The sequence below is a fragment of the Dermacentor silvarum genome, chromosome 7 (genome assembly GCF_013339745.2).
Source record: "Dermacentor silvarum isolate Dsil-2018 chromosome 7, BIME_Dsil_1.4, whole genome shotgun sequence".
NCBI classification, from domain to species: Eukaryota; Metazoa; Arthropoda; class Arachnida; order Ixodida; family Ixodidae; genus Dermacentor; species Dermacentor silvarum.
The window spans coordinates 184,182,136-184,205,817 of NC_051160.1; the positions used below are offsets into that span (position 1 = coordinate 184,182,136).

General features: G+C 48.1%; 2 protein-coding genes across 2 annotated transcripts in view; one reads left to right on the forward strand and one right to left on the reverse strand.

Moving 5' to 3' along the window:
- Nucleotides 1–15,351, reverse strand: part of LOC119458759 (heat shock protein 75 kDa, mitochondrial) — a 58,534-nt gene extending 43,183 nt beyond the window's left edge. Inside the window, exon 1 of the mRNA XM_037720622.2 lies at nt 15,115–15,351. Within this exon, the coding sequence (XP_037576550.1) occupies nt 15,115–15,156 (42 nt within the window). The 5' untranslated portion in view covers nt 15,157–15,351. The remainder of the gene's footprint in view (nt 1–15,114) is intronic.
- On the forward strand, nt 10,225–12,401 carry LOC125947084 (tigger transposable element-derived protein 6-like). The gene has a single exon (XM_049671417.1). The coding sequence runs from the start codon at nt 10,668–10,670 to the stop codon at nt 12,231–12,233; it is 1,566 nt and encodes a 521-aa protein (XP_049527374.1). The 5' UTR covers nt 10,225–10,667; the 3' UTR covers nt 12,234–12,401.
- Nucleotides 15,352–23,682: the final 8,331 nt, after the last annotated feature.

The window sequence follows — 23,682 nt, forward strand, 5'->3', positions numbered from 1 at the left end:
AACCATATGTCCACGGTGAAACGTTAAGCGCTAATGAGAGTTCCGATACAAGTGAAGCTCAGCTGCAGTGCATGGCTACCGACGGCGGACAGCGAACCGCGGCTCGGCCATGCTCGCATCGCAGCTGGTGGCGCTGTAAATATCAGTATATTTTCTTCATCGTCTGAAATTATTGCGAGGAGAGGGTAAAGCGGCAACGACGGTAACAAAACATTGCTGCTTGGGAGCGTCGGCGGTTCGTTCTGAAGCGCCGTCTGCTACAGATTCGAAGTGAACTGGAAAAGGCCTAGCGACGATATCGGTGGCGAGTGATCAGCAGCGGTGAAGCTGCTGGCGATGCCAGAGCGTAGCCGCGACCACTCCTTTGTCGCCGAGTGGTCACGTCGCTATGCCGCAAGGAACTCCTCTGCGCCGTGCGAGAGGCAAATCTCGCCGTCGGCCGGCGGTCCGTGAACTACAGAGCGCCAGCTGCAGTTCGCCCCGATGCACTCGTGTGCCCACTGGGGCGCGCGGGTACTACCATGATTCGATAAATGGCTCATCGGGGCGCCCCAATGCGCACCGGTGCGATTTGCCGAATTTGCCATTATTTTCGTGGACTGGATGCGGCAAGCCAGTGTTGGTGCGGAGCGGGAGGGGGGGCGCTTTCCCGGAACGGCGCGGAAATTTGAAATTGGCAGTGCATTTAGGGGGGGGGGGGGGGGGGGGGCTCTTGCACGGGTGGGGGAGCTTGCTCGGAATTTTACGGTAAGTGCTTTTGTGGAAATAATCTTCAGTAAGGTTTTCACTTGAGCTTGTTGGTTTTTTCATTACGAACGTGTAGCATTGTGCATAACCAACATGGACAAAAGAAGGAACACGGTTACACACACAGTGCACAAACTATCAACAGTCTATTGCCGAGAAGAATGTGACCTTATTTATACCTTGTCACAAGCAACAATGCGCATGACAGCAACAAAAGAACGTCCACACACACGTGTCATGTCATTCAGATACGCTGTTTCCTTAGCTCAGAGAAATGCCATGCATTTGTCTCTTAGACTGGTGATGCAGTGGGCCTCAATAATGAGGCGTTTCATTTCATTACTGCACTTTGCAATGACCTTGCACTTCTCAAACTTTGTCTGCAACTGCAATCATCACAATGAAGTGCCAACCAGCCTTCCGTCTTGTTATTTATGTTGTTAGCAAGCTCGAAAATCCAGTCGTTGATGCAACAGCCCATTTGTCTGTCATAAAAACAGTTACATGTTAGAGATATCTGATAAACTAAGCCTTCATAACATTTCACAACTTTTGTTTGGCTTTTCTTGACACATTTTCTTTTCTTTTCCTTTACGGTTAGTCATTTTGCATACTTAAGCAAGTTTATTCGGCATCGAAAATATGACCCTAACATTAGCTCTTATGTTGTGCGACACTTTATGAATGTACGGGATTACAGATACTTTTTTTTCTTTCTCCATCTCTTGGGACGCACAGTGGAGCCCTGATATTCCTATAGAGCTTCTCCGCTACGGACCCTACCAGGTGCCTCAGGTGCTTCTAAAAGATGCGATGCTTGCTGGCAGGAACTTTGGCTCAATAGGTGTGGGCAAGATTTTTCCAAGGTGTTCTTGAGGCAGAGATTGGTAATTGATCTTTTGTAGTTAAGAATGGGCTGATTTGAATGGTGGGAGAAGTTTGTCTGCTCGGGGTTCATAGCTCCAGCATACGTGGCTTTCTTTAAAGGTTAACGTAATATCAAGAAAATGAATGCTCTCTTCACTGGGAAGTTCACTAAGTGATTTGCCAGGGGTTCAGGCATTTCTTAGCAAGAGCAAGAACTTTTGCAAATTCTTGGCTAAAATCTGGCGTCGCACTCTAAAAGAAATAAAAAGGAAAGCAGATCGGGCAGTGTTTTCTTATCTTGTATGGCGAATTTTGGCCCAAGTCCTAGCACTCGATACATGTCATTTGGCAGATGCACTTGTTCAGGAAATTGGACAGGATGAACAAAATTTTGCATTAGGAACCGCATACTACCAGAAGATGTCATCACTCTTTTCGGAGGATTCTTCTAGTCGGCAGGACAGGGTGGCAGAGTGTGCAAGATCCTTAGATCTGAGGCGATTCAGCAAGCCCAGATCTACAGATAACACCTGTCTGTACAAATGTACCAGGCAGTGCCTTCACTCAGGGCAAACATGACCCTGCGAGAACTTGACCTCATCACAGAACGTACCACGGAATTTCTGTGGCAGCTGCAACTGAGGCAGCTCCAGAATCATGTTCGAAAGGAACAACCTACACCGGACAGGACATCTGCCAAATGACGTGCGTCGAGTGCTAGGCCTTGGACCAAAATTCGCCATACAAGACAAGAAAACACCACCAGATCTGCTGTCCTACGTCCGGCAAGTTTCCCATTTCTCTCCCAAAGACGAAGCCCTGAACTGTGTCTCCCATGGTGTGGATATTCTTAACCAATGTAAAACGTGTGGTGCCGGCAGATAATGAAGGTGGATTTGAACCTCCGGCACTTTCAGCGAGAAGGCCAGACAAGCTATCAAAAAAACTTTTTTAAAGAATGTCGCCATCCATTTGCGCATTGAGGCCCCCTACTTGTGAGTGCCACGCCCACATCATCGTTCAAGTACACGCCCCTCTAGGCGAACATTCCTTCTGCAGCAGAGATCATCATTACCATAGGAATGCTTGGATGACGTCAGAGTGAACAGGGCTTCAGTATGGAAGCCAAAAACGTCTAACCTCTTCGACAACACCATTTTGGTTGGCGTTCTGTTAACTGGCTTTCTAATATGAATTGCAGTCTAACCCACTTATAACGATACCGGTTTTTAACAATATATCGGTTATCAATCAATCAATCATCGAGTTTATTTACATCCTGTAGATGTGGGCAAGCTTGGGAGAAAAGTGAAACAATTCGACTGAAGAAGGCCCCCCTTATACAAGGCACACAACAGCACCACACAAGCATGTTACATACATGGAAGATCGGTAATGTACATATTTCTTAATTTACAGTTTCTGAGAATGTAAAAAAGAAGTTACAAGATTATATAAATTTTACAAGCTACCAGCTTGTATTTTCTGCTTTGACACCATTAGGTAATTCATGTGTTATCAAGAAGTACAGAGAAGCATTCGTTTTAAAGATAAGCATTTTGTCCCAATCGATGGTCTTAGAATAAACCACAACAATTGCGTTGAACTCTCTTCTTGAGGTTGGAAAAGCAACAAAACAACAAAATATTTCATCACAATTGCTTTTTTCATAAAACAAGCAAATAACAATGGCTTTGAACTCTGATTCTAGAGATTGGAATAGGGGAAAAAGATACAGGAATTAATTTTTATTATCTCGCATGCTACATCTTTACATTCAGTAGCAATAAGCTGCTACTGAATGTAAAGAAGACAAAATATATGTTAATTCATTCTTCACATAAAGCTACAACCTTCGACTCACGTGTGCTGCAGGTCGAGGGAGAGCCCAGTGAGCATGTGAATAGCGTAACATAACTAGGTGTTGTAATAGACATAATGATTCCCTATGTAAAAAGCTCAGCGGTGTTTGCATCGTGATATTTATATGTCGCCAGTTTTTCGATGTACCGACTTTCGATGCACCGACTATATTGCTCTTTTTCATAGTCAGATACAGTGTAGACCGCTTATAACGTAAGTCGCCAGAGTCGCGAATATCTGCACTATAAGCGGTACCGCACTATAACCAAAACAACAATTTTCAAGCCCTGCACGTATGCAAAACATGTAGACCAAGCATGTAGACACGCTTTGTACTATCGCGCGCACATCGCAATTACGTTTTCGTCAGTGAGCTGGCGCTCATGCGCTCTACCACATGAGCTGGCGTACATGCGCTCTACCACAACCGGTCCAGAGCTCGTGTGCTTTCTTCCATTCTGAAGTCATGAGCTGTCATCTGATGGAGGGACCCTGCTGCACATGGCCGGAACACACAGCGACATCTACCTGCTCACCAACGATTATAAAACCAGCGACCACGACAGTCTTCAGTGAGTCCGGCAGCGGCATGATGATCAGTCCGATCAAATGTCTTCTTTTCGCCTACAGAGTGCCACAGTCCCCGGTAGCCACAACTACAAGGACCACCTTTCCTCCCTGAATGGCCTAACGTACCAGGCTTATCTGTTTGATAACTACCCCTCGTTCTTCGGTACATGCGCTCTACCACAACCGGTACAGAGCTCGTGTGCTTCCATTCTGAAGTTATGAGCTGTCATCTGATGGAGGGACCCTGCTCCGCATGGCCGGAACGCACAGCGACATCTACCTGCTCACCAACGATTATAAAACCAGCGACCACGACAGTCTTCAGTGAGTCCGGCAGCGGCATGATGATCAGTCCGATCAAATGTCTTCTTTTCGCCTACAGAGAGCCACAGTCCCCGGTAGCCACAACTGCAAGGACCACCTTTCCTCCCTGAATGGCCTAACGTACCAGGCTTATCCGTTTGATAACTACCCCTCGTTCTTCGGTACATGCGCTCTACCACAACCAGTCCAGAGCTTGTGTGCTTTCTTCAATTCTCAAGTCATGAGCTGCCATCTGATCGAGGGACCCTGCTCCGCATGGCCGGAACGCACAGCGACATCTACCTGCTCACCAACGATTATAAAACCAGCGACCACGACACTCTTCTTCAGTGGGTCCGGCAGCGGCATGATGATCAGTCCCATCAAATGTCTTCTTTTCACCTTACAGGTAGGCTTAAAATACAATTTTAAATGTTATAGAAGTGATGATCGCTTTCTGCTCCTGCTGCCGAACCCGGCGTCTTTCATGCCATTTGAGTGTATGTTGTGCAATATTACGTATTCCTTAAAGATGTTACTACACTTATGTGGTGAGAGTCATCCTTGCCCCACTGAACAAATGCTAGCTGACCTTCTTGTCGGTCAGACTAGAATTAGCATTGAACTGGCAGCCCTGAGCTTCTAGGTATGCAGTTTTCTACGAACATTTAAGTAAGTTAGAATCGATGGCAGTTGAAGTAGCTGAAATAAACTAGCGCATACAAGAAATTGAGCACACAGTCACTCAAATTCTGAACACTGTGTGTCAACTTTCTAAAAAAAAAACGAAGATCAGGAAAATCGGTCACGACGTAACAACTTAATAATTTATGATATTCCAGAACTGCTTACCGAAAGCACTGATCAGTTGCTTAAATCAGTAAGTGATCTTCTGTCAACTAAACTGGAAGTCAAATGTGACAACATTGAGCGCTGCCACAGACTAGGAAATGTAAACCAGAGAAAGATAGGCCTATCTTCTATCAGTCTGAAGATATATCTTCAGACTGATAGACTATAGGTCCAAGACTGAAATACTAAAAAACGCGCGTAAGCTGAAGGGATCCAAGGTTTTCATTAACGAAGACTTTTCTGCACGTGTACGCGAGATTCATAGCGAGCTATGAAGCACTCTGTTAACCCAAGGAAAAACTGCAGCAAGGCTCGACTGCACTACAACTCGCTTATCGTGGATAACAATCGCTACACTTGGGACAATGGAAATAAGTTCATTGTGAAAACAGCCAGAAGGCTCCCCACCAGCAATGCTACTTGACCGCAGCCTAACTGCCGATTGACGCTTCTGAACATAAATGCACGTAGTCTACTTAATAAAACTCGAGAAGCGTTTGATGGGGGGCTAGTTGGTAAGACATTTAGGAAAATTATAACTGTGCTAAAACGAGACACGAGAACGAAGTGGACAGGACGATCGCAGTGGACAGGACTGCGATCGTCCTGTCCACTTCGTTCTCGTGTCTCGTTTTAGCGCAGTTATAATTTTCCTAAATTAATAAAACTGATGACTTTAATTGTCTTGTCCATTGTTACGATCCATCTTTTGCTTGTGTAACTGAAACTTGGCTCAGTGATGTTATTTCTGAAGTTGAATTCTTGCCTCCTGGCTATCAGTTCTTCGAAGAAATACACCGCTTGGGCGAGGTGGCGGCGTGGTGCTCTTCTTTAGAAACGGCATTTAATTTTCTGCACATCCAGAGATACCAAATATTGAATCACTTTGGGCCAAATTTAACATTAATAACCTCAGTGTGGTCTTGGGTGTTATATACAGCCCGCCCAACTCTGACGATATTGTTCCAATTTGTGATTACACAGTTGAACACAGGCTCCAGTGCTGTAAGTTGATACTCTGTGGTGATTTTAATGTCCCATGTATAAACTGGAGCTTTCTTAATGTGGGTGGCCGTGACAAATCACTGTGTGAGTCTTTGATTACCTTGGCCACTTCATTTGACTTGGCCACTTGGCCATTTCCTTAATTGGCCACTTCATTCACTTGGCCACTTGGCCAAGTGAATGGCCAAGTGCTTGGCCACTTGGCCACTTCATTGATTGGCCACCTTGGCCACTTCATTTGACTGTCACTGTTGCTACATGTGAGGGTTCCGTCTTGGATCTGGTCTTTGTGAACGATCCACTTTTACGCAACAGCTTTGAATGTGAAATAATTGATGGTCTTTCTGATCAAAGGTGGTCCTCGTTACATTTAACCTGACCATTGACGTCATACCACCGTTTTTTAAAACTGTGTTGAATTTCAACTGTGCAGATGACACTGCTATAACTGATTCACTGGCAACACCTTTTGATCACTTCTTGATTTCCAGTGAACACTGTGACGTCAATACCGTCCGTACTTGAGTACTTCTACAACATTATCTAAGAATGCATTTTGATATTTGCTGCAAAAAAATGTATAAAGTGCAACTTCAAACGCCCCTGGTGTATCATGCAATTATTGCGGCGAGAAGGCGTCCTCTTCGTCGATGCAGCCAGGTACCCGCGGCCCGCCGTTAACGTTGGCGGCGAAGAGGGACGACAACCACCACCGCCACTACAACAGAATGTGCGAGACGAACCGGAGATGCCAACACCACCATCACTACTACTACTACGACAAAAACGGCAGCAGCAAAAGCGCCAACATCAACGACACAGCCGGCCAACGGCGTCGGCGCCTGCCTTCTCCATGGCAGTCGTAGATACGAAGGGAAGGATACGAGTCACGGCATCAGCGAAGCTGCCGTCGGCCGAGGCAGCGGAGGAGATGGCCATAGCCCTCGCGGTACTCCACGGAAGTACGGAGGATAGCCTGATCATTAGCGACTCCACATCAGCTATCCGGAACTACACGAAAGGTTGGGTGTCCGCGGATGTGACGCGCATGCTCAACGCCAGAGTCGGGGACTTCGTGTCCGGCACGATTACGAACAAGGCCCTCAAATGGTTCCCCGCGCACGTCGGGGAGCTTGGCACCACCAAATACAACAGCCGCGACAACAACGACAACAACAATACCAACGGCCGAAGACACACCGGCATTCCGCCCAACCACAACGAGCGCGGCCATCTCGTCGCGAGGCAGCTTACCCGCCGCGACGCGATCCCCCAGAGGGCAGCCGCCGCCGTTGTTGTGCGGGGCCCCAACGGAGGAGTTACCAACACAACCCAAATCGCGGCGGATGGAGCTGGGGGCCACGGGGACGCCAACCGCGACATCACGGAGTTTCCGGCCTCGTACCGAGAGGTTCTTGGTCACTACAAGAAAGAACGCAAGAAATATCCACAACCCCACGGGCGGCTGGACAGGTCCCAGGCAGTCGACCTGAGGCGGTTGCAGACAGGCACTTTCACCAACCCCTACCACCTGCACCGCCTGTGGCCCGCGCAGCACCCATCGCCCGGCTGCTCCTGGTGCGAGCACGAACGGGCTGATATGGCCCATATGCTTTGGGAATGTCAACGCCATGAGCAAGAAGCACCAAGAGGAAGGCAGAAGACAACATCAGGACCCTCTGAAGGTGGGCGCCTCACAGAGAGATGGCAAGCCGCCCTCCTCAGCGAGGCACCCGAAGACCAGGAGTGGGCCGTCCAGCGGGCCAGGGCTATTGCCGAGGATCTCGAGAGATTTTTCTCCGGCGATGGACCCCTGGCAGCCTAGCCCCGGGCACCAACAGCCATATCCGTTGGACATATAAAGTTTATTCCTATCCTATCCTATCAAATGGCTTCGCAAGCCACGGAACTCCCCACCAAGCAGCCAGCATAATATTTTGTTAAATTCATTAAAGACAACGTTAAAAGCTAAAATACATGATGCAAGCAACTTCTACTATAACAAAACACTGGCTACGCTCACGAAAGTTAACCCAGCGAAATTTTGGAAACCTAACCCTGCATCCCCTATGACAACCAACCCTGTTCTGTTGCTCGTTCTATATCTGAAGCATTTTGCAACTACTTTAAATCTGTTTTTGTCTCCGACAATGGTACTAACCTATGTCACTCAATAGAGTGCAGCCCATTTCTGATATCCAAGTGTCCATAGAAAGGGTTCTAAACCTTCTGCTCAGTACTGGCACATCCAAAAGTAATGGACCAGATGGTGTTCCAAATGAATTTTTAAAAAGGTATTCAGAATGGGTTGCACGTTACCTAACTATTATTTTCCAAAAATCTATCGACACATGTACTCTTCCTCGTCTCTGGAAAATCGCAACTGTCATCCCGGTATATAAATCTGGCAACAAATACTTTCTAATAAGAGGCCAATTTCTTTAATTAACACATGCTGTAAATTACTAGAGCATAGCAATCATAACCATATTAGCAGGTTTTTGGCTGATAATAGCATCATCTCCCAGTGGCAACATGAGGTTTGTGCTGGCCACTCAACAGTCACGCAGCTAATCGAGTTCACCCATGACATTGCGACGGCACTAAACTCTCATGGACAGATAGATGCCTGCCTTATTGATTATGTGAAAGAATTTGACACAGTCTGTCACAAAAAACTTTTTGTGAACTGCTTTCGGTTCTCAAAAACAAATTGCTCGACTGGCTCACCAGCTATTTGGACTCGAGGTTTCAGTTTGTTTCCTTTAACAAAGCTCACTCATTGTCAGCTACCGTTACCTCAGGTGTTCCCCAAGGCCACTGCTATTCATTATATACATTAACGATGCAGCTGAAGTTATTAGTAATACCCAGGTCAAACTTCGTATGCATGCTGATGACTGTGTACTTTATACAAATGTTACTAGCATTGAAGACCAACTTGAATTAAATAGTGTTTTTGCTTCATTTTGCCACTGGAGCCACTCATGGCAAATGTTGATTAATTTTAAAGAAACAGTGTCGATGTCTTTTACTAACAAAAAAGAGCCTTTGTATTTTGCTTACTGTAATGGAAACAAATACCTTGAGTGCGTCAATGAATTTAAGTATCTTGGAGTCACTTTCACGACTAATGTCAAATGGCACCAGCACATTGACCTCATCAGTTGAAAAGCACTTCAGAGGCTAGGTTACGTCAAACGCACGCTGAAAAATTCCACTAAAGAATGCAAACTCATGGCTTACAAGACGCTAGTTCGACCTATCCTTGAATACGCCTATTCTACGAATATCCTTGAATGGCGTGAGTGTCGCGATGCCAACGCCACCGAACGGCGGGGGGACTTGGGAGAAAAAGGTCGAAGGCGCTCTCTCTTTGGGTTGGGATCGGTGAGAGACACGGACGTCCCGCGCGTGCGCCGATCCACACTTCACGAGACGTCTCGCATGGCTCGGAGCGGGGCACCGGTATGGACGAACACGGATCGTTCGAATGCGCCACCGTTCGCGTGACCATACACGTGAACGACTAGGCAGTGGTACCATAGCAATGGGGAGAACGTATTCGCTCGCTATCGGGTCGCGGTGAGTCGGACTTCCTTGATTTGTCGCGCGCCCGTGTGAATGTTCTATTGGTTGTAATTCGGCTAGTGTGCATTGGTGTATGAAAGGCGCAATAAATTCCCTTGTGATTGTTTGCACTACTGTGTCGTCGTTCCTTTGTGCCAACAGCATGCGTGACACCCCACAAGTTTTACAGGTAGGATGTGTCAAAATTTTGCAATAACACCTACATTCCTAGACAAGTGGGATTGAACGTAGTCGAAGTGATCATCACAGGACATTTTTTGATGAAAAAGCACAGCTAAAATTTTTATTGTGTTGACAAACTCTATAGCCGCTGTGCCCAGAAATAATTGATTGTCCATAGTGAGAGGAAATTGACATAGATAAAAAAACAGCCTTTGCTTTGTCATATTGTTACGGGGATGTTGGGAGTATAGACTGGATGTACAGTCGAACCTCGATATATCGAACACGGATATATCGAATTATTGACTATATCGAACGGTTCCTATATCACGCGGGAAATCGCATGCATTTTTAATTTTTTATTTCGAACGATGTTTGACGCATAATGGATATATCGAACTCGGCCACCCCAGACCGCCCGCGCTCCGTTGACAGGCGGCGAGCTTTCCCGCAACACTCTCGAAACTAGCGGCAGCGCGGTTGGCGTTTACGACCACTGCACACATCGATGGCGCCGAGAGCGCCACTTGAACGTAGCGGCGTGCGCACGCAGCATCCTTGCAGCGTCGACGGGTCGACGCACTGCACTTGTTGGACTAGCTCCTCCCCGTCGTCGCATCCCTGGTCGCATCGATCGTTGCGCTCGTAGCCTCGTTGTGTTCGTGTGTGTGGAGTTAGGCCTATCGCACGTCGTGGTGTGTGTAACGATGGCTGCAAACGCTAAGAAACGGACGACTCTGACTTTTGCTGCTAAACTAGAAGCAATCCAGCGCGTCGAGAATGGCGAGAAGAAGTCGAGCGTCGCAGAAGCGTTTGGCATACCAAGGAGCACATTGAGTACTCTGCTCAAAAACAAAGGCAACATAAAGGCCAAGGCCGAGAAGAGTCAGCACTCCGGCGCACGCCGTGTACGCAAAGCTGCCTTCGAAGATGTTGAGAAGGCGCTTCACAAGTGGTTTATAGACGCAAGGGCCCGAAATATTCCTATATCGGGACCGATCTTGCAACAGAAGGCACAGAACTTTGCATTCATTCTCGGCACCGAGAATTTCAGTGCGAGCAGCGGTTGGCTGCAACGATTCAAGACTCGCTTCGACATTGTTGGGAAGACGGTGTCGGGAGAGAGTGAGGACGCCAATGATGAAGAAATTCAGAAGTGGCTTGATCACGAGTGGCCCAAAGTTCTCGCAAAGTATGAGCCTAACCAAATCTTCAATGCTGACGAGACGGGCCTATTCTGGCAAATGCTTCCGCGACAAACGCTGGACACTCGCGGGGACAAGTGCCACGGGGGCAAGCAAGGCAAGGCCCGTGTGACGGTCCTATTGGCTGCCAATATGGATGGAAGCACGAAGCTGCGGCCACTTGTAATTGGCAAGTTCCAAACCCCGAGGTGCATGCGGAACTGCCCCAATATTCCGGTGACTTATGCCTGGAATAAGAAGTCGTGGATGACGAGGGATATTTTCGTCAAGTGGCTGAAGGCGTGGGATTCGGACCTGGCGCGTCAAGGACGGAAGGTATGCCTTATTGTCGACAACTGCACGGCACACCACACCGATGCCCAGCTGAGCAACATCGAAGTGGTATTTCTGCCGCCTAACACCACTTCGAAGCTGCAACCGTTGGACCAGGGCATTATTCGCACATTTAAGTCAATCTACAAGCGTCGGCTGATCGAAATTTTGCTTGTCAAGCTCCGGATGGGCCAAGACCTGAAGATCGATCTTTTGGGCGCCATCCAAATGCTGAAAGCGTCGTGGGATAACGTCAAGCAGTCGACGATAGCCAACTGCTTTCAGCATGCGGGCTTCGCTGGCTGCACTGACGAGGCATCAGTGGAAGAATCCGAGGAAGCTGGGTTGGCATGCGCAGATGAAGAAAGCGAGCTCGCCGAAACGTGGAGCAAGCTGGAGAGCTTTGTTGGTGCCGAGCCGCAAAGCATGTGCATCGACGACTTCGTTGGAGGTGACGACAGCACTGGTACAACAGCTGAGCTGACGGATGTGGAGATCGTCGCCGAAGTTACTGCTGAGCAGCCAAACGAAAACGCTGCCGAGATGGATCCCGCAAGCGCTGATGATGCCCCGCTCCCTACATCAGCTGAGGTCATAGCTGCTCTGGCCCTTGTGCGCCGCCACTGCGGCACGATTGAAGGCACCGGCCTATCACTTGTGGATCGCCTGAATTACATTGAGGACGCAGTCGTCAAACACGCCATTGCCAACAAAAAGCAGGCTACCCTTTTTCAATATTTTAAGCCGACGCAATAAATGCTTTGTTTGAATCCTCAAGTGAGTACTTACTGCATCATGATTGGTTCATTGGTTGTTTTCCACAAGTTTTTGACGCATTTTTTACTTGATTTTTTTATATCGAATTCTGGATATATCGAACTATTTCGCGATCGCCGCGCTGTTCGATATATCGAGGTTCGACTGTATTTACAATATATACACAAGTAGAGTTACTGTCGTCAAAATAGCTGACCAGCAACAACACGCGGCAGCCAGTGTCTTTCAATCTTCTTTTCTTTCCTCCTATCCTTCCATAACAGGACCCCCGGGTGCTGAAGCGCCGTATCGGCGCATGTCAGGCGAAGAACTGCAAGCGACGTATGGCTTCAACCGCGAAATGTGCACGATGTCAACTGGCGTCAGACTTGAGGACGGAGCAAACTGCAATTGACATCGTTAACTTGACGTAGGACTTCATAAGGCCCTGTGTAGTGAGAGAGAAGCTTCTGGGAGAGACTGACACGACAACATGGTAACCAGAGGAGCACCCAAGCACCTAGGGCGAACTTAACATCGCGATGGCGCCGATCGTACCGCTCTTTTTGTATATCTGTCATTGAGCGGCATATTTTCGAGAGTTCGAGGCGTTTTTGACGCCAATTAATGGGCGTCAAAAACATGAGGTGATCACTGCACAGCGTATAATTTCTCGACACACCGAATTATGGGCGTCAAAAACGTGGGCTCCTGACTGTGCAGCGTACAATTTATTCCACATCGGCTCGCCGAATTACGGGCGTCACAAGCGTCGTGGCCTCACGGGCGGCATCTCAATTCGAGACGCGACACGCCGATTACGGACCCCGAAGTGTGCGTGTACGGCCACGTGGTAGTGCCGGGCTCGACCTTGGCCCTTGACCTTGGGGGAGAGGAGAATATGCGGTTCTTCATCCATGGTGAAAGGGGCGCGGCCAAGACTGTTGGGAGCTAGGAGCCGTGAATTAGGAGAACTCTACATACCGGCAGTTTCCCTAGATAGGGAACTAGGGAAAGGAGAGGCTAGTTAAGCGCAGGTTTTGGGCCCTGCTGATTAGTCTAGAAGCTGAACCAATGCGCTGCTGAGAAGCCGTCGGGGGGCTAGTGCCGTCCAGTATCGCCTGGGCTGCCTGGCCACGTCGGAACTCCGAGGAACTTGTTGACGTACGAGACGTCAAACCAGCGTCTGCAACGAAGCTCACGGTAGTTCGCCTCAAGTTAGCTCAACCTGCTTGAGAGAAGACGTCCAATCTAGACTCCCGGGAAACCCAGCCCAGCAATTCGCATCCACCTCAACATCTTAAGATCGGACCGCCAGCATTCTTCGGGAAAGCTTTGTGCACTGACTTCACGGTTTATGGACTTGCTGCTGCTGCCCGGCCACGCGTATGACACGATTTGTTTTCTTTTGAACTTTGATTTCTTTTGGACTTTGTTTGAGTGAAATAATGTTAAGTGTATTCTTGTGTATTTGACCCTCGCACTGTTTCATTTTTTATATCTACAGTAGCCGACGGATTTATGGACTCCAAAAATTCGGACTTGTTGGATATTCCGGACTTTACAGATGTACCGTCAGGATTCCCATAGAGCTAATGCATTTTCGTGACCGATTTTTCGGACGAATCTAGGTGCCAATGTTCGATTTTCCGGACTAAATCGCTCGCTCCGAGCCACGCTACCCGATCTTGGGGGCCGCCATGTTGGATTTTCCGCTGGCTTGGCCGGGCTTGGCTTGCAGTGCCCCACTGTATAGCCTTCAAGATTGGTAGACGCACGCTATCCCGTCTCCGAGGCAATGCCCACTCTTCCTTGGCCGACAAAACGTTCCAAAAAGTGGCACTTGCTTTTCTTTTTTTTCGGTCAGCTCAGCACTATCGTCATTATCACTTAAGCGGAATCCATTTTTTTTTTATGTTTCGGTTGCGCCGTACCCTGTCTGCGGCTAAAAGCTTGCCTCGCGCACGCGAGAGAGGAAGGCGGCCGGAGGCGCGCGGACTTCGTGCACTCGCGGGGCATGGGGAGAAGGCGACGTAGTCGGTGGGAAGTTGCGTTCAGCACCAGCGGCTGCTGGTGCTGAACGCAACTTCGATACGCCGACGAGGACTCCGATACGCGACTCCGATACGCCGACGAGGACTTAGCGAGAAACTCTTGCGTCGCTATTTCGGACCATATAAGATAATCCGACGTATTGGCGCACTGGTCTATGAGGTCGTGCCAGACGGCATTTCGCAATCCCAGCGGCGCCGGGCACGGCCTGAAGTCATCCATGTGGCGCGTCTTAAACCTTTCTATGCCCGCTGACGACGTTAGGTACTTTGTTACTTTGTTATTGTTTTTTTTGTTTGTTTATTACGCATGGTTTTGTTTTCGCTTTCGTGTTTGTAGCATCGGGACGATGCTCTTTAAGGGGAGGGTATTGACACGTATACATGTTTATCTTTCACCGGTGGCCGTTTTCCACCGGCTAACAAATGTTAAACGTTATCGCTCGGCGCAGGACGCGCCTGTATCGGAAGTTTCTAGAACGTTATCGATACTTCTTTCCGTTGCCTGTTTTCACCGACGCTTATGTTATCCGATTGTATGACCGATGCTAATTGTCCAGAACTTTCTGGAAGACACGCGGGCATCAGGGATTAATCTGGAACCTTCAATGACTCAGGTATAAAAGCCGACGCGCTTCGCCGCTGATCAGATTTTCGACGATCGCCGACTGTTTTCGCCGCTATCGTTGTGCTTTGAGTGTACCTTGCTTTTGTGGGCACAGGTTCGCCCAATAAACAACCAGTTTCGTCGTACACAGTTTTAAGACTGTTTTCTTCAGCGTCACTACTACGTGACAATATAGTTTATGACACACATGTGCACTGCTTACCTTGCGTGAGTAGAGGGCCACACCATCCTTCTCGCGGCTCATGTCAAAGAGACCAGGCTTGCCCTCGGGCACATACAGGAGGCACCGAATGGAGAGGGGCACATCAGTGCAAAAGTGTACTGTGAAGCGAGGCACGTCAAATGCCCCCGACAGGTAGCGGTAGAACTCATCATGTTGCGCTTGTGTCACGTCCCGGGGCTCCAGAAGCCACAGTGCCTGTCAACAAGAACCATAGAGTGTTGCAGCAGAACCTTGGTTTCAGCTAGTTGGTGTGTCATATGTAAGGAAACGTACAGCGCAAACTAGACGTGGCCAACATACGACAGGGCAACATACGACAGAACCTAGTCCCAAGTAATGCCTGTGCCACACAGGCGCAGAAAATGGCCTTAGCTTGCTAATGCATGAAATTTTAATAAAATTTGCGTGATGCCACACGAGCAAACCTAATTTAATTTGCCTTAATGTCATTTGTTATCAAATGCGTTCACCAGAACTCATTCGATGGAGAAATGCATACTCTCAACACCATAGCTTACCTAGTGCAAATTATTTTCTGTATATGAAACAGCCTATATCATGTAAAAAATAATTTATACCTCACTTTCCACTATAATGCTCCTGCAAGGAATTGTATTCGGTGAACTTCTTCAGATCGGCATTGGAACAGCTTCGACGGGGCAGGCACCATTTTGCTTTCGGGCTTTGAATCCGATGTTTCAGTTGCTTTTGTGTCGGAGAGATTGCTCCTAACTGCCATAGTCACTGGCAGTTGCCTTCAAACTGGAGCACTCGAATTTGGCTCTGCTTTCTGCACTCAGCTCCGCAACATTACCCCAGCTACTCAGTGCACAGCACGTCTGCCAGGCAGCCCTTACTGCATTTCGACCATGAAGTGCGACTGTGCCGTAGTCACTGGCAGTCTCCTCCAAACTGGAGCACTGGAATTTGGCTCTGCTTTCTGCACTCAGCTCCGCAACATTACCCCAGCTACTCAGTGCACAGCACGTCTGCCATTCTTGGAATGCATCACATTTACCCCGACGATACGAACCTGACTGCCAGGCAGCCTTTACTGCGTTTCGACAATGAAGTGCGACTGCGCCGTAGTCACTGGCAGTCTCCTCCAAACTGGAGCACTGGAATTTGGCTCTGCTTTCTGCACTCAGCTCCGCAACATTACCCCAGCTACTCAGTGCACAGCACGTCTGCCATTCTTGGAATGCATCACATTTACCCCGACGATGCGAACCTGACTGCCAGGCAGCCTTTACTGCGTTTCGACCATGAAGTGCGACTGTGCCGTGGTCACTGGCAGTCGCCTTCAAACTGGAGCACTGGAATTTGGCTCTGCTTTCTGCACTCAGCTCCGCAACATTACCCCAGCTACTCAGTGCACAGCACGTCTGCCATTCTTGGAATGCATCGCATTTACCCCGACGATGCGAACCTGACTGCCAGGCAGCCCTTACTGGGTTTCGACCATGAAGTGAGACTGTGCCGTAGTCACTGGCAGTCTCCTCCAAACTGGAGCACTGGAATTTGGCTCTGCTTTCTGCACTCAGCTCCGCAACATTACCCCAGCTACTCAGTGCACAGCACGTCTGCCATTCTTGGAATGCATCACATTTACCCCGACTATACGAACCTGACTGCCAGGCAGCCTTTACTGCGTTTCGACAATGAAGTGCGACTGCGCCGTAGTCACTGGCAGTCTCCTCCAAACTGGAGCACTGGAATTTGGCTCTGCTTTCTGCACTCAGCTCCGCAACATTACCCCAGCTACTCAGTGCACAGCACGTCTGCCATTCTTGGAATGCATCGCATTTACCCCGACGATGCGAACCTGACTGCCAGGCAGCCTTTACTGCGTTTCGACAATGAAGTGCGACTGTGCCGTAGTCACTGGCAGTCGCCTTCAAACTGGAGCACTGGAATTCGGCTCTGCTTTCTGCACTCAGCTCCGCAACATTACCCCAGCTACTCAGTGCACAGCACGTCTGCCATTCTTGGAATGCATCGCATTTACCCCGACGATGCGAACCTGACTGCCAGGCAGCCCTTACTGCGTTTCGACAATGAAGTGCGACTGTGCCGTAGTCACTGGCAGTCGCCTTCAAACTGGAGCACTGGAATTTGGCTCTGCTTTCTGTACTCAGCTCCGCAACATTACCCCAGCTACTCAGTGCACAGCACGTCTGCCATTCTTGGAATGCATCGCATTTACCCCGACGATGCGAACCTGACTGCCAGGCAGCCCTTACTGCGTTTCGACCATGAAGCACGACTGTGCCATAGTCACTGGCAGTCGCCTTCAAACTGGAGCACTGGAATTTGGCTCTGCTTTCTGTACTCAGCTCCGCAACATTACCCCAGCTACTCAGTGCACAGCACGTCTGCCATTCTTGGAATGCATCGCATTTACCCCGACGATGCGAACCTGACTGCCAGGCAGCCCTTACTGCGTTTCGACCATGAAGTGCGACTGTGCCGTAGTCACTGGCAGTCTCCTCCAAACTGGAGCACTGGAATTTGGCGCTGCTTTCTGCGCTCAGCTCCACAACATTACCCCAGCTACTCAGTGCACCAATGGCAGCACACCTGCCGTTCTTGGAATGCATGCGAACGCTATGGTCAAGGACCTCATTCAACCATTCCCTAATGCATAGGCATCTGCTGTTGTGCTAGTCAAGATGATGGCCAACACCTGGCAACATTGTGTTGATTATCGACACATCACCCTGTATTGTATCACTGATCTTCATGAGATCAAATGTTCCTCGTATAATATTGACCTTCACTCGAGTTCTTGGCAGATTGCTGTTGATCCACTAGACCATGAAAAAACACATTCGCAACTCCGAATGGCCTCTGTCAATTTAAAGTAATACCTTTCAGTCTTTGCACTGCTCCGGCCACATTACAGTGCATGATGGATTTGCTTCTTCACAGCTGGGTAATTCCACACAAAATGTCCTAGACCACAAAAGTGACATCACCGATTCTTTTCGAAAAAATTGGGGCTAGATGGCGATTGTGTACATGATTGTGTGGAAAAAAATTTTTGGTGATATAAGCGCTCTTTGAAGTTTCCCCGAACAAGCAAAAGTTGGTTAGAGGCAAATTTTTCTTTTATCAAGAGTGAAACTAGGCACAATAACAAATCTTATTTTAGAATCTAAAAAAGCCATGCCTACTGACGTGGTTTTTGTGTTATAGGTATGCACATTTATGAATTTCCCGTGCTTAATTGGCTCAGTAAAACAGCGAAAAGTTGTGCGTTATCAGAAATTGTTTGCATAAAAATTCTTAACATTTCAGTGACAATAGTTTTTGGCCATTTTTCCTCGCTGCTGTAATTCATGCTAAAATAATGTACAACTACGAAATCAAGTACCTTTGCAGAAAATTACTTCCGAATTTCACAATATGTCACTTTTTTAAAATGTTTGCACTTAAATTAGGCATTAAGGCCCTTCAAATAAAAATATGTGACTTAGGTCATAATACACGCCAACCTTTTATCTTGTGATCTAGAAATCTTAATTAGAGTAAATTTTGTTTGAGGCGAGAAACCATTCAAAATTTGAAGTCCACAACCGATCTGATCGGTAACCACTCCCAAAGTATGCCTTCACTGCAAAACATGTGCAGGAGACAATCGAGTTCTCGCCATGCTTATGAACTTTTTATGCATAAAATATGGGCACATGCTTTTTTTATCCACAGTAAATGGCAGTAAAGTTCCCGCTATCTGAAAGCTGATGCAACTACGTTTTACGATAATACATTTATGTGATGAAAATAAGGCTGCATTTTTGGTTAGCAGCGCGACGATCTACATGGAAACGAGAGAGAAGGGATAGGAAAGAGCGCTGTTTCCTATGATAGTGAAAGTCGCAGCTGTAGACATGCATGGATGGATAGAGGCTAGGCCAGAAGGAAAGGAAAGGAAGGATAGGAAAGAGCGCTAGGAAAGAGCGCTGCTCTTTCCTATCCCTTCTCTCTCGTTTCCATGTAGATCGTCGCGCTGCTAACCAAAAATGCAACTTTCCCAACACGCCCGTTCAGCCACCCTGGCGAAAATAAGGCATAACTGCTTTGAGGTTATCGTCAGGACAGGAGTGTTCTGCAGTGAAGGCACAGTTTGAGAGTGCCTACTGATGAGATTGGTTGCGGACTTCAAGCTCGCTTCAAACGAAATTTACTCGAAATAAAATTTCTTTATCACATGCTGATAGGGTGGTCCATATAACTAGCTATAATTTAGGTTTTAACATCGCCACAAAGTGACTTAATGCCAAATTTGAAAGTAATTTGCTGGAAAAGTATATGATTTCATAGTCAAACATTATATTTAGCATAAATTATAGCAACAGAAGAAAATAGTAAAACAATATTGTAGCTGAAACCCTAACAATGTCTATGCAAAAACTTTCTGAAAACGCACAATTTCTTGCTTTTTAACTGAGCCAATTAAATGTGGCAAGTTAATAAATATTGTGAGCACTATTTGTGCATATCATCATCTTCATATGTACATATGAAGATGATGATATCCATCCATCTTTTGGCTCATGTGGTGCTTCGGCACAGTCTCAGGTGGCTGCTCCGAGATAAAAGCATTGCATCGGTCGACGTCTCACAATATATTCACATATCACGTCACATGAAAGAACCCCGCCAGTAGAATATTCTAAAAAAAAGATTTGTCAATGTACCTGTCCACCCTAGAGAAGAATTAATCACAGAACGAGCGTGCCTTGCCCTTTGCTGACTGTCGGCAAACTTCGTCCCTACCTGTTAGGTTGCACCTTTACTGCTGTAACTGACCACCAAGCCCTTTCCTGGCTTTCCTTGCTCAAGGATCTCGCAGATCATCTCAGAAAACTCAGTTGGGCTCTCTGCCTTCCTCCAAGAATACTTAATTTTGCTTCTGTGTAAGTTAGGTTGGCTCCATCCGGATGAGGATTGTGTCTCTACATCCCTCAGGTCATGACAAAAACAAAAACAGATGTCAACCAAAGTAAAAAGTTATTATTAAAGCTTAATGTTTCAGACCCCGCACAGGAGCCTGCCTTCTTCACGATTGTGAACAAGGCACCCGTGTGGTGGCCGAAACGTCAAGTTTTAAAAATACCTTTTCACCTTGGTCGGCATCTGCTTTGCTTTTCCCCACGATTCTTCCCGACCAGGTTAGATTTTGTCAAACTGTCACTTAATTCCTTAGGTTCCCTGAAATCATCAAGTAAGACAGTGACAACTGCATCTTATCTCAGATCGCCTTAATACGGCCTTGACCACCTTCTAGTTGTGCCCATCTGTGGTCAGTTGTCCTCTGCCAGCTACACAATGCACCCACCTTATATGGCACCCGGCACTGCTTCTTCTGGCCTAGCCTCTATCCATCCATGCATGTCGACAGCTGCGACTTCCGCTATCATACACATCGCGAGACTTAAGCGGCAAGTCATGGCCACCTCTACTATCTTGGCCATAAAAGAGACTGGTACGGTCAGTTGGATGATAGCAACAAAGTGGCCAGAGGCATGCTAGAGCCTTGTATCCAATGCGATTGCTTATGGTGTTTAATGAGATTTGCATTCTTGCAATACTTACTGCACTTTCCAGTGTCGATCTATCCGCCTATCTATCTGTCTGTTGTGGGGATACGCGACTCTTACGCGTCCCCTGATGTTTTCCCCGCATGGCTCCTGTCTCCTGTAATCTGGCTTCGCCGCGTGGCTTTACAGCAGCGTGGTTGCGGCGTATTGCGAGAGATGGCACAAGTGTTGCACTGCTAATGCCACCTAGCGGCGGGTTTACTTGGGCGCAAAAGGAAGAAGGCACTTGCTCTTCGGCGTGGGGACGGAGGGCAGCACGGACCTTTCGCACATGTGCCGACCCGCTTCGCAGGACCGTTCCCGAGAATACTTAGGAGCATGACACCGGTATGGACGAATACGGATCGTTCGAACGTGCCACCGTTCGCGTGACCTTACGCGTGAACGACTAGGCGATGATGTCATTGCATGGGGCGAACATATTAGCTCGCTATCCGGTCGCGGCGAGTCGGACTTCCTCGATTTGTCGCGCGCCCATGTGAATGTTCTACGGGTAGTAATTCGGCTAGCGTGTACTAGTCTATGAAAGGTGCAATAAATGGCCGTTTGATTGTTTACACTACTGTGTTGTCGTTCTTTTGTCCCAAGAGCATGTGTGGGACCCCACACTCTAACCATTTTCCTGCCACTCAGTAGCCCACGGTCTAAGGAGTAGAGCATTGGGCTGCTGTGCTGAGGGAACCAAGTTCGAAACCAACTTGGATCACTCAATATGCGACGCTGGGTATGTGCCCCACTTGAATGAACCTCTTTTATGCACACTTTCACTCAAGAAAAGCCGTGTTAAGAGGCTCGGTGAGTATAGTACAAATGGAGCGCTGTTACGTTCGGCGACCAGCGGGGGCAGCGAGATTGCTCTCCCACCTGCCCCGAGATGTAGGCAGTGCTTCAATCCAGTCAAGCTAGACTGAGGAGACGTATCGTTCTCCTACTTCTCATGTAAAAAATTGTAAATAAACCCAGTACTCTTTGTTCTCGATGAGAACCTGTTCCTCCGGACAACGTCTTCAGAATTGATGAGCCAGACAACGGCATGGGCCAGCTACCACTTTGGATATGCCCGACTCCAACTCCTACCACTGGCTAGGCCACGACACCCCAACTCTTACAACTGGTGGCAGTGGTGGGATTGACCTCACGGAACTCGAATAGACCACGACTCTTAACTCCTACCCACGACATCCCAGCTCCTACAACTGGTGGGCAGCGGTGGGATTGACCTCACGGATCTTGGGATGGATGTGGTGACCAACCGGTATCCTGATCAAGTTGGAGGCGACTTGGGAATGACCACCGCTTGCAACTGACTGGATACGGCGAAGGAGGACTGGTGATATGGTGCTGCTTCTTTAGGTAAGCGTTTGGTTTTGGCTGGAAGGCTTTAATTTCTCTGTGTTTGTAGAATTGAATCGCTGGGGATCTTTTACTTGTATTCTGATTCAGAATTCTGATTTGCGTGTGTATCGTAGCAAGTATTGTGTGACAGCAGAGCCAAAGCTTAAAGGTAGCGACCACGGTCCTGTTGAGTTTGATGAGAGCTAGCCTGTTGTGGTTGTGCGAAGAGCTCGATGTAGACGTAGAGGAGGACTTGGAGGAAGCAGAGATTCGAAAAGCCATTCTCCAAAGCGACAATGATTTGTATATCATCGAACATCTCAGTAACAGAATTCTAAGCAAAATACAGGAACAGGAAGCAATCAGGCAGGAACAGGAAAAAATTAGACAGGAACAGGAAGAAAATAGGCAGAAGTTGAAAAGAATATTGCAGGAAAAATGCAGTCCGGAAGAAAGGGAAGCAAGCAGGAAGTATGTAGCATTGGTGGAGAGATACATCGGACGTTTGGAGCAGTATATCGAAGAGAATGGCGGCTTGAGAAATCTGTAGGTTGGAGGCAGCGAAAGTGGGAGGAAGTCGCTAGCAGGGTTTTGCCAAGAGCCAAAGAGGTTAGTACCTGTGAGGTTAGCAGGGAGTTCAAAGATGAACTTAAAGTGTTAGCTGCTAACGATGCCTTAATGGCGACTGAGGCCGTTGAAGGCCATAGTGAGAGCGACGAGGTGCTGTGCCACCAACAGAGCACTGTAGAAACAGCTAGCTGTGAATGAATTGGCACAGTCACCATGTGTGGGCGTCGCAGGAATTGTTAGCGAGGTCGTTAACGAGGAACAGGGCACTGCTGACCCGACAGACATGAGCACCCAGGTCGAGTCAGGGCTGCGTGCCGATGCGCAGTGCGAGCTGGACGATGCAGTTGTGGGCATCGCAGGATTGCGAGCTGCGTAGCTCAAAGGAAAACAGCTGCATGGTTCAGGGATCGGTAAAGCTGTCCGCCAGTCTAGGTTGCCAAAAAAGGGATGATTTAGGCACGAATCATTCAGAATGTGCAGGTGAGACAGCGATTGAGACCGACGAGCTGTGGGCCGATGCACAGCGCAAGCTGGACAATGCAGTAGAGGGCAGTCTGCAGGATTGCGAGTTGCGTAGCTCGAGTACAGACTGCTGCATTGTTCCAGAGTCGGTCGAGCTGTCCGCCAGTCGGGGCCAAGAGGGAGATGATTTAATAGTAAATCACTCAGACTGTGCGGGTAAGATAGTGATCCGAACCGAGGAGATACGTAACGGTCAGCACGAGGCACGAGCAGATGACTCAAAAGTGAGTTCGAAGAAAAGGCGCCGTAGAAGGAAGCGTTGTAAGGATCGAAATGCGGTAGAGAGTCTGACGCAGCCTAGCAAAGTGAAAGGCGTCAGGAGACATGAGCGGGGCGCAAAGAAAAGAAAGGTGCGATCAGCGTTTGATTAAAGTGTGTCCGAGCAGCCGGCTCAAAAGCGTCAAAGGAGCATGCTCAGCACGAACGCAGACAAATGGCACGGGGCAATTATGTTCCCCGTCGTTCCGTCGTTTTTTTCGGGGTGCAGCATGTAGTGCGAGGAGGCACAAGGGGGCAG

Excerpts from the sequence above, each read along its gene's own strand:
- LOC125947084 (XM_049671417.1), top strand. The coding sequence starts at position 10,668 with ATGGCTGCAAACGCTAAGAAACGGACGACTCTGACTTTTGCTGCTAAA.